The 16,801-nt window shown below is 39.1% G+C and overlaps 1 protein-coding gene across 1 annotated transcript; it reads left to right on the top strand.

Annotated features, from left to right (window-relative positions):
* The first annotated feature begins 1,536 nt into the window (after positions 1-1,536).
* LOC137188694 (immunoglobulin superfamily member 3-like) lies at positions 1,537-11,758 on the top strand. Its single transcript, XM_067598319.1, has 3 exons — positions 1,537-1,636; positions 10,893-11,225; positions 11,382-11,758. The coding sequence occupies exons 1-3, from the start codon at positions 1,537-1,539 to the stop codon at positions 11,756-11,758; spliced, it is 810 nt and encodes a 269-aa protein (XP_067454420.1).
* Positions 11,759-16,801: the final 5,043 nt, after the last annotated feature.

The following is a 16,801-nucleotide window of genomic DNA, read 5'->3' as shown; positions in this document are numbered from 1 at the left end:
CTCTTGTTACTGCCGCCTTCCTCTTCTCTGGCTCCCTCGACCACTGCTGCTCTCTCTTGCTCCCTCCCTCCCTCACTCTCTCTCTCTCTCTCTCTCTTTCTCTGTTGTTGCTGCTGCTGTTTTTCCTGCTTTGCCAGATTTGGTGTGAATGCGGCCTAACCCCGTGTCTAGACAGCAAGTGTGTCAGACATGTTTTTCATGCGCATGTAATCTATGCAGCTGTCTGCACCAGCATTCATTTATGCTTCAAGTCTATTTTCCTCCATTTTACACGCATCACCTGAACGCCTCCAGTGCACTCGCGGCTGCTGCTGCTCATGCTACGTTTACTGAGTAGACACAGGGTGAAGCTGGACCTCTGGTCTTTGGGGTTTTTGATAGGAACACCAGCTTGTGTCACAGTCCAGACTCAATGAGCTAGACAAAGACAGAGGAACAAAACACAGGATTATAAGTAATTTGACCCATATGTTTTTCATAACTAAAATAGTCCTCCTCCACTCAAAAATGTATTTTACTTATTGTTACAGTTGGATGTTTGAACTTCACTGTGCAAAATTATTCATGTGCAGAGTTTGATACTAGAAAGTTTGATACTAGAAAGTTTGATACTAGAAAGTTTGATACTAGAAAGCTGTCAGAGGGAGAGTTTCTCTGTGATTAATTAAGAGGAAAGTTGAAATGTGAAAACAGCCACCGGTGAGTCAAACCAATCAGCATCCTATGAGGATTCTTGCATGATTTCATGATCTCGCAAATTCAGCTGCCTTGCAAGGTAAGACAGTTATAAGCAGTGATAGACAGATGGTTCATCCTATCAACTGCCAAGTACTTTTTCAAAGTGCCTGCCCTTTTCCAAACAGTTTCCAGGGACAACTTCTCAGATGGTTCTGTGTACAAACCATCTGGCATGCAAGGTTATGCTCCTGTAAGTAGGGAGATGCATGTCTGTTGATTTGTATGTGAGTAACAGGACTTTGTAGTCAACCCTTAAGGAGACAGGGAGCCAGTGCGGTGAAAAAAGAATTGGTGTTATATGTTCGTGTATTCGCACTCTCATCTGGCAGCACTGTTCTGAATGTACTGGAGCCTCTGGATGCTCCTGCCAGGGATCCCTGTTAAGAGTACAATGCCGTAGTGCAGTCTTGAGGAGATAAAGGTCAGGACAAGTTTCTCTGCATTTTACAGGGTTAGAGAGGGGCAGAGTTTAGAGAGATTTCTGAGATGGTAGAAATAAGTTTTGCACAGACGTCTTAAATGGTCATCAAAAGTGAGCTGAGGGTCAGACCTAACACCCAGATTAGTGACTGAGGAGGAAAGGGGGATGTCCTGGCTGTCAGGTGAGATGATGTATGGGGGATGACTGAATCTGGTGTGGAGAGCCAATAAGGAGAGCTGCAATTTTGCTGCTTTTTAACTGGAGGAAATTTCTGCTCATCCAGTCTTTATCTCCTTAAGACAGACGCTGAGGCATTACATGGCTGCAGAAGGGCTTGGGGCAGTTTTGATGTACAGCTGGGTATCATCAGCATAGCAATGGAAAGACATCCTGTGTCTGATCATGAGACGTCCAAGGGGGAGCATGTAGAGAGTAAACAGGATGGGGCCGAGAACGGATCTTTGCGGAACACCACAGGTGACAGGGAGCGGTCTAGACCTGCATCCTCCCAGTGAAACATACTCAGTCCTACCAGAAAGGTGACCAAACAAGTATTGACAAGATATCTATCTTCTCCCTAAATGCCCTTGTTTGAGCGTCGTCTGTAGGTACTCTATTCATTATATGGTGATTTTGTGATTTGTTTTTTCCACAGTTAGTTTACTGCTAACCAAGCTGTTGATTATACTATGGCCTCACATTATGTGCGAACGCGACATGGCAACCCCAATACACTGAGAGTCATGGTGTTAAAAGTCATTGAAAAAGACACTATAGGAGGCAACCCACCTAAAATACTACTCCAACACAAGACGTTTTGCACTGTACACCTGAAAGCAACTAAATACACCGGTCCCAATGATTACTTCAGGAATATATATATATATATAAATTCACACACACACACACACACACACACACACACACACAGTGAATTTGTGTGTGAATTTTGATATATACATATATATATATATATATATATATATATAGAGAGAGAGAGAGAGAGAGAGAGAGAGAGAGAGAGAGAGAGAGAGAGAGTAGACAGAGAGATTGGTGAATTTATCATGTGTACATATGGACTAAGTCAACTTTGACTTGGTAGCCACTCCTTCCCTTCCTTTCATCTCCCTTCCCTCCCCTTTCTGTTCCCTCCTTCCCTCTGCTGTCTATTGATCATGCATCACTTCCTTGTTTTTGGCTTGCACATTTATAGAGAACTACCCTCCCACTCAACTCATTACTGTAATACACTATAGGTGTGTAAGCTAATGCTGACAATGACCCTGATAAAGGTCGACCCTATGTGGGTCACAAAACATATCCCAGACTATATCCCACCCATGTATTTCCCAACTGCACTATATAACAACCTGACTTTATAATGAGCTTTCTATATTTTTGTGAATGTTACTTCAGGAATATAAATATATATATATATAAATTCACACTCACACACACACACAGTGAATTTGTGTGTGAATTTTATATACATATATATATATATATACATATATATACATAGAGAGAGAGAGAAAGATAGAGAGACAGAGAGATTGGTGAATTTATCATGTGTACATATGGATTAAGTCAACTTTGACTTGGTAGCCACATTATATCTTCTTTTTAACATTTAGGTTTATCTTCCCACCCCATCCCTCTCCTCTCTCTCCCTCCTTCCCTTCCTTTCATCTCCCTTCCCTCCCCTTTCTGTTCCCTCCTTCCCTCTGCTGTCTATTGATCATGCATCACTTCCTTGTTTTTGGCTTGCACATTTATAGAGAACTATCCTCCCACTCAACTCATTACTGTAATACACTATAGGTGTGTAAGCCACTGCTGACAATGACTCTGATAAAGGTCGACCCTATGTGGGTCACAAAACATATCCCAGACTATATCCCACCCATGTAATGAGCTCTTCACGGATGGAATAAGCACAGTACACCTGAAGTATCCAAAGAGTACCTGTATGTGACCACCACAAAGACCCAGCAGAGCTTCTACTCCATTGTCTTCATGTGACAGGAAGTGCAATTTGAATCTAGATTCTGTGTTAACCAATCACATGCATTTCTCAATGTGACATTCAGTGTCGTGGCCAAGTTACATCACCTCCTTTACTCAGTGAAATACCAGAAAGGTTCCTAACAAGAGACAATGTGAAGATGATCGTGTTATGGGTAACACTGCTTGTTCTTCATCAAGGATGTAAGTACCATCTAATTCTGTGCATTCTCTATACCATTAAGAATTTGCATTTTGACAAGATGTTTGGAGGTTCATATATTGTCTTTTTGCATAATACATTGTGCACATTATACAGTAACTGTTATTTACAATGTGTATTGTATATTTTCATTTAATTCAGATACGCTGATTCCGGTGATCACGGTTCAACTTGGTGAACCTGCAAACTTGACATGTGCTATATCTCATGAGGATTTCAGCTTTAAAAATCTCTACTGGTACAAGCAGACTGCCGGTGATACTCTGAAATTAATTGTGAAAGTGTTTAAATCTACAAAACCTGAGTATGGACCACATTTTTCTCACTCAAGAGTGGAGGTACATAAAGATAAGAATTTTAAAAGCCTGACCATTCTGAAGACAACCCGAGAAGATGAGGGAATGTACCATTGTGCAGTCATGGAATGGACAGATCCTGAATGGAGTGGGACATATTTGTTAGTAAAAGGTAATAATGTGATTTATCTTATTTTAACTTTAAATTGTCACCAAACTTCACAATTTCATTACAATACTTAAATTTATATTTGAGATATACTTCAATACCAGTTTTCAGTGTGTGTGGAGGTCTCAAGTTTTTAACATAGTTTTGCATTGCATAGGAAACACTGAAAGGACATCAAACTATACTGTTGTTCAGTGGCCGACAGTATCTGATCCAGTCCGTCCAGGAGTGTCTGTGACTTTCCAGTGTTCAGTCCTCTCTGAATACAAGAACAAGACGTGTCCAGGAGGATACAGTGTTTACTGGTTCAGAGCTGGATCAAATGCATCTCATCCAGACTTCATCTACACTGATGGAAGTAGCCATGATGAATGTAGAAATAAATCTGACATGAATTTGTCTCCAAAGAGCTGTGTCTATCGCTTCTCTAAAAACGTCAGCTCCTCTGATGCTGGGACTTATTACTGTGCTGTGGCCACATGTGGAGAGATATTATTTGGAAATGGAACTAAACTGGAACTTGGTATGATTTAGTGTTCAATAATGAAAGTAATGCTCAAAGTATGTTGATAACATCATGATTGATAAGTCTTTCCTGTTGGTTTGTTTTCTAGTGCAAACAACACATTCACTATTTATTGGAATAGTGATGTTAATAGTCTGTTTGGCCATTTCTGTTGTTGCAAATGTCGTCCTCATCCGCAACCGAAGTCTAAGAGTACGTGAACAATATAAAGGTAAGTGTTGTAACAAACTAAATGCTTCTGTTAGATTAAAAATATGTTCATTAGATGTGTAACATTTTTATTAATTTATGCATTTTATGTACAAGTTTGGACAAACCTTTACATTATAGGTTCTTGGGTAAAATCATGTCATATATATATATATATATATATTATTAATGAACTGTTGAACAATTGCAGCAACCTGCATTCAAAACATTTATATCTCCATAGAGAATGTTGATCATTAATTTAAGCCTGTGACTATATTTTATCGGAATTATTAAATACCCTTTGGATATTTTTTTTACAAAATTATTCTTTAAGTTCCTTTATCAACCAAAATATTTATTCTTATGATTTAATTTACCTTTAGGAATTGAAAACATGAATTCAGAAGCTCGACATGACAATTTGCGCCAACGTGATATTGTGAGTTATTACTCCATTAAAGACACTGTATGTTTATATCACATTATATATACATACATGTATATATACATATATATACATAACTATTTCATTTGTTGCACAGACTGAAGCTGATGACAAAATGAACTACGCTGCACTGAATTTCTCGGAAAGAAAAGCAACAAGAGGAAGAAAGAAGAAAGAGTTTTCAGAGGACAGTGTGTACTCTCAAGTTAAATGTTGATGATACTGAGCACTTGCTTCTGTTTGTGATTGTTTTGTTGTATATTTTTTTATCTTAACGAAGCACCAAATATTAGAGCTTACTCAGTTGCTTTATTATTGATAAAATTAGGACTATCACAGCCTATAATATCTTTTCGTTGCATTCTTCACATATAATTACATATTTGGTTTTATATTAATACAAAATTTTGTGTCTGAAAAATGTTTGTCTTAATCTGAAATGACTTGCAAATTGCTGCAATAAAAACATTCTTAAAATGGCTGAAACCTACTATAAAATGACTTAAAGATCATTTAATACAGGTACTAATACTACACCACAACTCTATTAACATTATGTTTCTCTGCTGTTAAAAGGTTAGTGACCTCAGTAAATGTTGTAAACACAACACTAAAAATGACAGATAGTTTCAGTTATTATGAAACACAAAACACTGATTCATCTATAAGTCAAACTGCTGTCCTCACAAGTCAATTTTGTTATTTTGTCATATTACAAACATTTATATATTTTAAGGACCATATAAACTGTGTGAGAATTGAAATTTGTTTTTAAGATGGAGACTGATCCATCTATCCATCCATAAGACCAAGTGGCTGAGGTAAGGTAGGTTTTACCCAAGCTTTTATTTACCACTGCAGCCCTGCGTGTAATACACCCATTGGCTTGGATGTAGCGTGTGGTAGAATCCACTACGCAAGACCATGAGTATACAAACTGAATCACTATAGAGATGTGGAGATTTTTGACTGGGGCAAAAACCCCAAATTAGCAGAAGAGGAAGGTGGAGGATGAAAATGAAAATGAAGGACGAAAGAATAAAATGAAGACATTTAATGCCAAATGGCGATCAGGTCATGAGTGGCTTGTATTTGATCTAGAAAAAAACATAATGTACTGTCAGGACTGCCGGATCTACAGGACTGGAAATACAAGATGAACTATTTTGTGATTGGGACAAATGATTTCAAGTTGGAGGCTGTAAAAGAGATTTATTATGCTATATCTTTCATTTCTTATCTTACTGATACTTTTAAATTGTTTGAATTTATAACAGATATATATTTATAAATGGCTCTCGTAATCTGAAAATCAAGAAAAAACATTTTGGCTGGTAACTTTAAAGTCTAGTAGCCGTATTGGCTGGTGATCAAAAAGTTAATTTCAAGCCTTGGTTAGGGTTAGTTCTCTCATATTGCGGATCGGATTTCGTCTCGAACACAGAAAGATGTATCTGAATTGGCATTTCGAGTAAAGAACAAAAAAAAGCAGTGAAATCCTACAACTGTAGTTTGTTGACGTAGCCTCCAGAGCTGGCTGAAGTCTGCCATGAGGCAGCTTCCAGGGGCCTTAAAGAGACAGGAACTAAAACGGCCCGTTTCAGACAGAGTCTGAACTGAGGGGCTGCGTAAAGAGCCACTATAAGATAAAAAAAAGAGTTTTTTTAAACTGTAAATCATGCAAAGATATTCCAGTGGAGCCTAGATTAAAAATATGAATGAAAATATATCCCTGTTTACCTCCACTGTAATTGCAACTTTAGTTTACAATCACATATCACATATAAATATTAAAATAGAGATTATAACTAAATACAGGTAAAAGAAATCACATTCCTTCAGGTCTTTATTTGAGTTCAGGTGGTCAGAGGTCAAAGGTCACTAAATCTGATATTAATTACACATCATTACATCTGCCATTTTGTCATCAACCAAATATTGACAAGTAGGTTTTATCCTCTCCTTAAAAGCCCTTGTAGGAGCATTATCTATAGGTACTCTTTTCACTATAAGGTGTGTTTATTTAGTTTATTTAGTTTTTCTACAATCAGTTTAATGCTAACCAAGCTAGCCATTAAGCTAGCTGTCTGAGGCTGTGTTGCTAATACAACATTCAAAGCAACTGTTACCTGTTACTTTACTGACCAACTGTTACCTACTTTAGCTTCTCTTTCTACTCAAACCTGATTTTATTTTTATTTTTGGTCACTTGAGGGCAGTGGAAACATGTTGCGAACACAACATTGATGTATCATCAAATATTAAAGCTACTATCAGGAACTTTCATTTTGTGTTGATTTTAGCAGCCCCTGTGGACAAAAGTGGTAGTGTTTTCCCAGAATGAAGACTGCATTACCCATAAGCACCACCACCTTGTGTCGTAAAAACACGTGTATTTGTTTTGGAAGCGAGTGAAAGAAAAACGCTACTAAGTTTTAATACTATTTTACTTTTTTCAAACACTTCTGTTTGCGTGATGCATTATGATGAAATAATGTATCTATCTGTGGCCATGTAAGATTAATAGTTTTAATATGAAGATGGTGAAGCAAGTAAACTTTGTTTGAGTACTGTTCACATGCCTACGATACATGTAAGGCTGCATTCATTCCTTCCCTTAGGGCTGTGTGTAGGTGTAGGTGTGTTTATTTGTGCTTTAGAACGTAACCCCTGTGAAACAATCAGAAAATACAATTTACAAGTTAAACTTTCATTTAGCAGACGCTTTTATCTAGTCAGGAGAGAACAACATGAGTAAGTGTTATAAAGCTAAGTTTGAGTCCAATAGGACGTAGGTGCCAACAGGCAGTACACAGAGCGCAGATCAAGCAGAGTTTGGTAACTCGTTCCAGCACCGGGGAACTACAGATGAGAAGAGTCTGGCTAATGACTTGTTGTGTTGGTGGGACCAAGCACCTTTTATTGGCAGAGCATAGTGAGCAGGAGGGAGTGTAGACCTGAATGAGGGAGCTCAGGTAGGCAGGAGCTGTTTTAGTTGCTGTTTTGTAAGTGAGTGTCAGGGTTTTGAATTTGATGCATGCAGCAACTTGGAGTCGGTGGATGGATATGAACAGCTGGGTGACGTGCTGTTTTGGGCTGGTTGAAGACCAGACATGCCACCGCATTCTGGATCATCTGCAGAGGTTCGAACGTGCATGCGAGAAGGCCTGCCAGTAAGGAGATGCAGTAGTCAATGCGTGATATTAGAAGAGCCTGTGCCAGAAGTCGTGCTGCATGCTCAGACGGATGGGATCTGATCTTCCTGATGTTGTGAAGGGCAAATCAACACAACTGAGCAAGTAAGGCCATGTGGACCTTAAAGGTTAGTTCGTCATCGATCATGACACCCAAGTTTAGGGCAGACTTTGTGGGCATGAGTTGCGTTGATTCGAGCTGGATACTGATGTCTTGTTGTATAGAGGGACTGGCTGAGATGACAAGGAGCTCGGTCTTAGAGAGGTTAAGTTGAAGGTGGCATTCTTTCACTCATGCCGATATATCAGCAAGGCATGAGGAGATCTGAGCCAAGACTGTGTGGTCTTCTGGCGGGAATAACAGAGAGAGCTGGGTATCGTCAGCATAGCAATGGTATGAGAAACCATGGGAACAGATTATTGCACCAAGTGAGGTGGTGAATATTGAGGAGAAAAGGGGATCGAGAACTGACCCTTGAGGAACCCCTGTTGACAAGCTGTGGACACCTCCCCTCCAAGATACTTTACAGTATCTCCCTGAGAGGTAGGACATGAACCAGCATAGGACAGATCCTGAAATACTAAGCTCAGGGAGTGCGCAGAGGAGGATTTGGTGGTTGACCACATCAAAGGCAGCTGACAGATCTAGCAGCAATAGAGCTGAGGACTGACCAGCAGCTCTAGCTGAACGTAGTGATTCCGTAAACGACAGGAATGCAGTCTTGGTAGAGTGACCCCGCTTTAAGCCAGACTGACTTGGATCGCACAGGTTGTTCTCAGGAAGGAAATCAGAGACTTGTTTAAAGACACTCAAGTATTTTTGATAGGAAGGGCAGGAGTGAAACCGGTCTGTAGTTTTCAACCTGGGATGGGTTGAATGTAGGTTTTTTGAGTAGTGGGGTGACCCAAGCTTGCTTAAATGCATCAGGGAACACACCAATTGTAATTGAGGAGTTGATGATATGTGTGAATGTGGGATTAAGTGTGGAGGAAATTGTCTGTAGAAGGTTGGATGGTATTGGGTCCAGTGGACAGGTAGTGGGACAGGAGTCCAGCAGACGTTTGGAGACCTCCTCCTCAGTCAGAGTGGAGAATGAGGAGAGTGTGTCCCTGTTAGCTGGCAGCTGCAGTTTGAGTTGGTCAGGCTCAGAGAACTGGTTACTGATGGCAGAGACCTTATCAGTAAAAAATCAGGCAAACATGTCTGCAGTGAGCAGAGTGGAGGGTGGAAGAGGAGGCGGATTGAGAAGTGAGTTAAAAGCAGAGAGCATTTTCCGAGTGTCTGTGGTGCCACAGATTTTATTCTGATAGTAAGTGGTCTTAGCAGTTTTTAAACTGGAGGAGAATGACGCTAGAAATAATGTTTTATTTCTCTCATTCACTGCTTTGTTCTCAATGCACCGCCGCTCGCTCTCTTCATTCACTCTCTAGCTCGCTCAATCACTGCTTCTCTCTCTCTCTCTCTCTCTCTCTCTCTCTCTCTCTCTCTCTCACTCTGTCGTGCTCTCAGCTCACTGAGAGTCTGTTTGAGTGAGTGGAGGGGTTTCAGTGTTTCAGGCTTTTCTCCACATTTCAGCACACAGATTGGTCCATAATAAAAACCGCAGAGAGCACAAAAGCCTCAAATTGCACATCTTTAATTATCAGAAGTGCTCACACACAGAGTGCCCCACAATCACAAACCAACTTTCATGTATTTTGCTTCTTTTACTTCTATAGTATTTCGTGTCTATAACATAATCTGCTGAAATGTCCATCAAAATAGACTACAGCTATTAATATGACTCAGGTCTGAAATGTTTTAGATTAATGTCTGAATCTTGCAATAATGTTGTTCAGGTTTTGCTGAAAGTATCCTGGGTTTCGCAGAAACATCAGCACTGATATTCTTTTTGTTGCCCACAGCTGGCTGTGTGTCACAGCTGGCTGCAGCATCACACAGCAGCTAAAACGATAAGTGCGTCTCCAAACTGAGAAAGAGGCTGTGAGCATTTACACATGTGGCACAGCAGTGGTAACTTCATTAACACCTCATTGGCCAGGATCTTACTGTAATTAATGGTCTGTGTTCAAATTTCATTTCTCACTCCTGTCTTCAACCACTGTTGGAAGTGTGTTTAGCTCGCTGCAGAGCTGTGCACCTAAATGCATAGTAAGGGCAGAGGCTGGACATGCCGACCAAAGATAAAAAGCACTACAAGATGAGAGCAGCAATAGAAGAGTCCCCAAAATTAATCAAAACAAAAATATTTGAGATTATTATTAAAATGACTGAGTGAATGGTGAAGAATGAGAGGTGAAATATGCTTCACAAAGAACAGGATAAGATCAATGTGACAGGAAGTTTGTCTTTGAATCTAGATTCTGTGTTAACCAATCACATGCATTTCTCAGTGTGACATTCAGTGTCGTGGCCACGTTACATCACCTCCTTTACTCAGTGAAATACCAGAAAGATTCCTAACAAGAGACAATGTCAAGATGATTGTGTTATGGGTAACACTGCTTGTTCTTCATCAAGGATGTAAGTGCCATCTAATTCTGTGTATTCTCTATACAATTAAGAATTTCCATTTCAACAAGATATTTGGAGGTTCATATATCATCTTTTTGCATAATGTATTTGGTACATTATACAATAATTGTTATTTACAATGTGTATTCTATATTTTCATTTAATTCAGATACGCTGGTTCTAGTGATAGTGATCACAGTTCAACTTGGTGAACCTGCAAACTTGACATGTGCTTTCCCTAATGATGAGACCAGCAATAAACAACTCCACTGGTACAAGCAGAGTGCCGGTGATACTCTGAAATTAATTGTGAAACTGTTTAAATCTGCAAAACCTGATTATGGATCAGAGTTTTCTCTCTCAAGAGTGGAGGTACATAAAGATAAGAATTTTCGTAAGCTGACCATTTTGAAGACAACCCAAGAAGACGAGGGAATGTACCATTGCGCTGTCATGGAGTGGATGAATATTGAATGGAGTGCGACATATTTGTTAGTAAAAGGTAATAATGTGATCTATTTTACTTTAATTTTAAAGTGTCACTAAATTTCCCAATTTCATTACAAAACTTTAATTTATGTTTCACATATACTTCAATACCAGTTTTCAAAATGTGTGTGGAGGTCTCTAATTTTTAACATAGTTTTGCATTGCATAGGAAACACTGAAAGGACATCAAACTATACTGTTGTTCAGTGGCCGACAGTATCTGATCCAGTCCGTCCAGGAGACTCTGTGACTCTTCAGTGTTCAATCCTCTCTGACTCTGAGAACAAGACGTGTCCAGGAGTACACAGTGTTTACTGGTACAAAGCCAGGTCAGATGCATCTCATCCAGACTTTATCTACACTGATGGAAGTAGCCGTGATGAATGTAGAAATAAAACTGGCTTTCACTCGTCTCCAAAGAGCTGTGTCTATCGCTTCTCTAAAAACGTCATCTCCTCTGATGCTGGGACTTATTACTGTGCTGTGGCCACATGTGGAGAGATATTATTTGGAAATGGAACTAAACTGGAACTTGGTATGATTTAGTGTTCAATAATGAAAGTATTACTCAAATTATGTTGATAACATCATGATTGATAAGTCTCTTTAATCTTTGATACATCTTTCTTTTTGTGTGTTTGTTTTCTAGTGCAAACAACACATTCACTATTTATTGGAATAGTGATATTAGTAGTCTGCTTGGCCATTTCTGTTGCTGCAAATGTCGTCTTCATCTGCAATCGAAGTCTAAGAGTATGTGAACAATATAAAGGTAAGTGTTGTAACAAACTAAACGCTTATGTTACATTGAAATCATGTTCAGACAAATCTTTACAGTGTAGGTTCTTGGGTAAAATCATGTCATATTGTATATTATTAATAAACTTTTGAACAATAGCAGCAACATGCATTCAAAAGACAAACATTTAAGTCTTCATAGAGGTTGTTTTTCCTTTGTGTACCTCATTAAACTCTTTGACTATATTTTATCTGAATAATCAAAGAAAATGTCCCCATTTACGATTTTTACTTTATGGCTATACTCTTACTAAAAAGTCAGATTGAGTTCCTTTATCTATCAAATACTTATTTTTATGATTTCATTCATCTTTAGGAATGGAAAGCACTATTTCAGAAGCTCGTTATGACAACTTGCGTCAACAGGTACATGATATTGTGAGTGGCAACACAAAATTAAATGTATTGTTATTCCATTAAAGGCACCGTATATACATCACTTTATATATATAACCATTTTATTTGCTACACAGACTGAAGCTGAAGACAAAATGAGCTACGCTGCACTGAATTTCTCAGAGAGAAAAGCAACAAGAGGAAGAAAGAAGAAAGAGTTTTCAGAGGACTGTGTGTACTCTCAAGTTAAATGATGATATTGTTGATAATATTGAGCACTTGCATATGTTTGTGATTGTTTTGTTGTATATTTTTTATCTTGGCTTAATATTAAATATTGAACCTTGCTCAGAAAATCACTTTATTGTTGACACAATTAGGACAATCATTGTCTATAACATATTTTTGTCGCCTTTCTTACATATCATCTTTATTATATCAGTTTTATCTTTGGTCTTTAATTGTGTTAACACAAAATTTTGTGTTTGAAAACTGTTTGTTGTGTCAATCTGAAATTACTTACTGCTGCAATAAAAATTCTAAAACTAAATGGCTCAAATGCTTTTCATGTGCAATGCTTTACAAAACAGAAGACAATCTACTCTTTTCCCTTTAAAACATGTACCAGATCAAAAGTTAATGTTGAAATTAAGAACTCAGGGTTTCATATTTGAGTCAAATTAAGCAATTAATACTATTTGTACATTTCAGTTTAAGACATTTTAATACAGTTTATGGACCTGCAGACATCCTCCCTGCTTAATAGCCCTAAGAGTTTTCCATTTTAGCCTCTTAGCTAATTGTTTTTGTTTTTGGCCCACAAATTCTTTGGAAAAAAGAATGAAGAGTGAAGTGTTTGAAGAGAGTTTTTAGCTTTTACTTTTTGTTTAAATAGTTTAATATTTTGTTATATTTTTATTTCTTAATCATGATAATACTTCAGTGAGTTACAGTCAGGGGTTACTTCTGCATTTAAGAGTTTCTCACATCAGATATATATGTGTGTGTATGTTAAAATATATGCTGATATGTTTCCCACACATGTTGAGGAACATAGTCGCCTCAGATCTGAGCAGCCACCTCTGGAGGTTTAGAAATGGCCCACTCAGACTTCATGTCCTCAAACTTTCCCACAACAGAAAAAAAAACTCAATATCAGGCTAACATCTTTTAGTCAGACATTCCTGTTTGACCATCACAGCACATTCAGACTCATCGTGTCTGGATGAGGTGAATGCATCTGTCACTATTTCTCTTTTCCTGAACAAAGCCCTGCCTCCCACTCGTAGCCTCAACAAGCACATCCCACATCACACCTATGGTCTATGCAACCATAGAGGCTGCAGTCTGTCCAGAATGTTCATACCATGACAAACCTCCTGTCTGGTTAACATGAAATTCTATTTTGGCCTCGAAGTATGAGGCTGATGAAATATTGCCTAACCTAAATGTTCGACCCCAGTCATCTATTGCTTTATTCCTCCTTTCTGTCAGTAAGCTGAAGCCTCGCTTTAGAAATGTTTAAAATTTCTGATTGACTTTACGCTGTAGTCCACTGATAGGCGATACAATTCTCTATGCTAACTTTATAAAATTCAGTTTCCTTTATGAAATCATCATCTTGGTCATGATGTATAGTTTTTACTCATTGTCATGCTGACAAAGCAAAAGTCGCCTGTTAGTTGCTTAGGTTTCCTAAGATGTTTACTCAGTTGCTTAGTTTTTCTGACCTACTGATCTGGTTCATCAGTAGTTCTCCTCCTTTGCTGTGAATAGCCTGGACAAAGTCTCTGCACATTAAAATTTAACAGGTCTATTACACTGTGGGACCTTAACGAGCCTGTAACCTGGAGCTTACCATAACCTGGACTTTTGAGAACCTGTAAGGACATGGTTCCTGATTTTGCCTTGCATTCCCTCTGTGTTCTCTATGAAAAACCGGAGTCACCGAAACATTGTATCCTAATTGAATGCAACACAAGCGAGCGTCAGCAACAAAATCAGTTATATTGCTTTATTTTCTATTGGAGTGTCCTAACTGGCCACGAGCGACGCAGTGCCGCGCAGCACAATATGTCTCGCCATTTTGGGTTGAACTTTTGCTGGATGCCCTGTTTCTATTTACTACCTGTCGCTAGCGTTGAAAGCGTGTCATGGATGGGGAACAGCTGATTCATTAGGTTGAAATGAGGAGTTATCTCTATGCTACCTCCTCATTTTACTACAAAAACCTAAATAAGGTGGAAGCGGGCTCTCCACCACCATCATCAAAACATCATATATCTTTTTGAAGAATGGTGTTCCTCAGCCTTGGCACTGATTCTAGAAGTCTCTGAACTCTTCTGGAGGGATGAACGCCATTCTTCAAAAAGATATTCCCTCATTTGGTGTTTTGATGATGGTAGTGGAGAGCACTGTCTGACACATTTGCTCAAAATCTCCCATAGGTGTTCAATTGGGTTGAGATCTGGTGACTGCAAAGGTCATAGCATATGATTCAAATCATTATCATACTCATCAAACCATTCAGTGACCCCTCATGCCCTATGAGTTGGGACATCGTCATCCTGGAAGAGACCACTCCCGTCAGGATAGAAATGTTTCATCATAGGATAAAGGTGATCACTCAGAACTTTGTATTGATTTGCAGTGACCCTTCCCTCCAAGGACACAAGTGGACCCAAACTATGCCAGCAAAATGCCCCCCAAAGCATAACAGAGCCACCAGATCCGCTCACTGTAGGGGTCAAGCATTCAAGCCTGTACAGGTTTTTCCTTTAATTTGTTACCCATCTGTATGTGCATAACAGATAATTGTGAAAAATAAAGCAAGATTAAAATAGAAACAAGTTTAAACACAAATTAAAACCCAAGAAATCAGATAGAAATAAAAACAGGCCTTTTTTTTCCATGAACAGGGCACAACCAACATGCCACAGAGGGAGGATCTGAGGGGCCTAGTGGTGCTGTAAGGGGTGAGTAGTTCTGATATATATGTAGGGGCAAAACCATAGAGGGATTTATAGACAATAAAAAGAATTGTGAAGGTTATCCTGTAATGAACAGGAAGCCAATGTGAGGATGCAAGGATAGGGGTGATGTGGTCTTGTTTCTTGGACCTTGTTAATAACCGGGTAGCAGCGTTTTGGATTAGTTGTAAGTGGGAAATGGTAGCCTGAGAGATGCCTAGGTAGAGGGAATTATAGCAGTCCAGCCTGGATGATATTATATATATATTGCATGAATGACTATCTAGGTCAAAGAGTGACAGGAAATGCCTAATTTTGGAGATGGTTCTAAATTGGAAGAAGTTGGACCTAACAAAGGAATTTACCTGTTTGTTGAAATTTAGGTCACTAAATTAACAAGTATAACACCCAGTTTTTTAGCATGTGGTCTGATGTAGCCGGAGAGGTGATTAAGGTTCTGGGCAATAACAGCGGTATGATGTGGGGGGCCAAAGAGGATGGTCTTGGTCCTGTCCTCATTTAACTGAAGGAAGTTATGAGCCAATCAGTCATTAATGTCTTGGAGACAGTTTTGTAAATGAGTTACATCAGCCTGATTTTGGTAATTGAGGGGGAGGTAGATTTGAGTATCATCTGTGTGACAGTGAAAAGAGATGCTATGGTAAATGGACTGCACTTATATAGCACCTCTCTAGTCTTCCAACCACTCAAAGCACTTTTACACTACAAGCCACATTCACCCATTCAAACACACATTTATACGCTGATGGCAGGGGCTGCCATGCAAGGTGCCAACCTGCACATCAGTAGGAAGTCTAATCATTCACACACACACTCACACACCAATGGTACAGCCATCGGGAGCGATCTGGGGGTCAGTATCTTGCCTAAAGACACTTTGACATGTGGACTGGAGGAGCCGGGAATCGAACCGCCAATCTTCCGATTGATAGACAACCTGCTCTACCTCCTGAGCCACATCCTATGATTCTTCCCAGTGGGAGCATGTCAAGACAGAAAAGAAACTGACCTAAAACTGAACCCTGTGGAACCCCCTATGAAATATTTGCAGGTGCGGAGGATGAGCTGCCAATGAAAACAGTGAATTGTCCAATCAAGGGCGGATCCAGAAATGCCGACCCAGCATATCAAGTGATCCAGGACAATCGTTTGGTCAACAGTGTCAAAAGCTGCACTGCAATCTAGAAGAATTAAGATTTACTGGCAACCGCGGCACAGAGGAGGTCAATTGTCAGTCTTAGAAGACCTGTCTCTGTGCTGTGGTGTTTGTGGAATCCTGACTGAATTTTCTCAAAAATATTGTTTTGGTTTAAAAAGGACAGAATCTAATTAAAAACAATCTTTTCTAAAACCTTAGATTAAAAAGAAAGCTTAGAAATTGGCCTAAAATTATCAAGACCAAGCTTCTTAAGGAGTGGCTGAACTATGGCATGTTTAAAACAAGACAGGACTGTACCTGTGGCTA

The sequence above is a fragment of the Thunnus thynnus genome, chromosome 9 (genome assembly GCF_963924715.1).
Source record: "Thunnus thynnus chromosome 9, fThuThy2.1, whole genome shotgun sequence".
Taxonomy (NCBI): Eukaryota; Metazoa; Chordata; class Actinopteri; order Scombriformes; family Scombridae; genus Thunnus; species Thunnus thynnus.
This window is presented reverse-complemented; position numbering and strand designations above follow the sequence as displayed.

Coding starts and splice junctions, on each gene's coding strand:
- LOC137188694 (XM_067598319.1), top strand. CDS start 1,537: ATGGAAAGACATCCTGTGTCTGATCATGAGACGTCCAAGGGGGAGCAT. Junction 1,637..10,892: donor ATCTTTGCGGAACACCACAG/GTGACAGGGAGC, acceptor CATTTAATTCAG/ATACGCTGGTTCTAGTGATA. Junction 11,226..11,381: donor GACATATTTGTTAGTAAAAG/GTAATAATGTGA, acceptor TGCATTGCATAG/GAAACACTGAAAGGACATCA.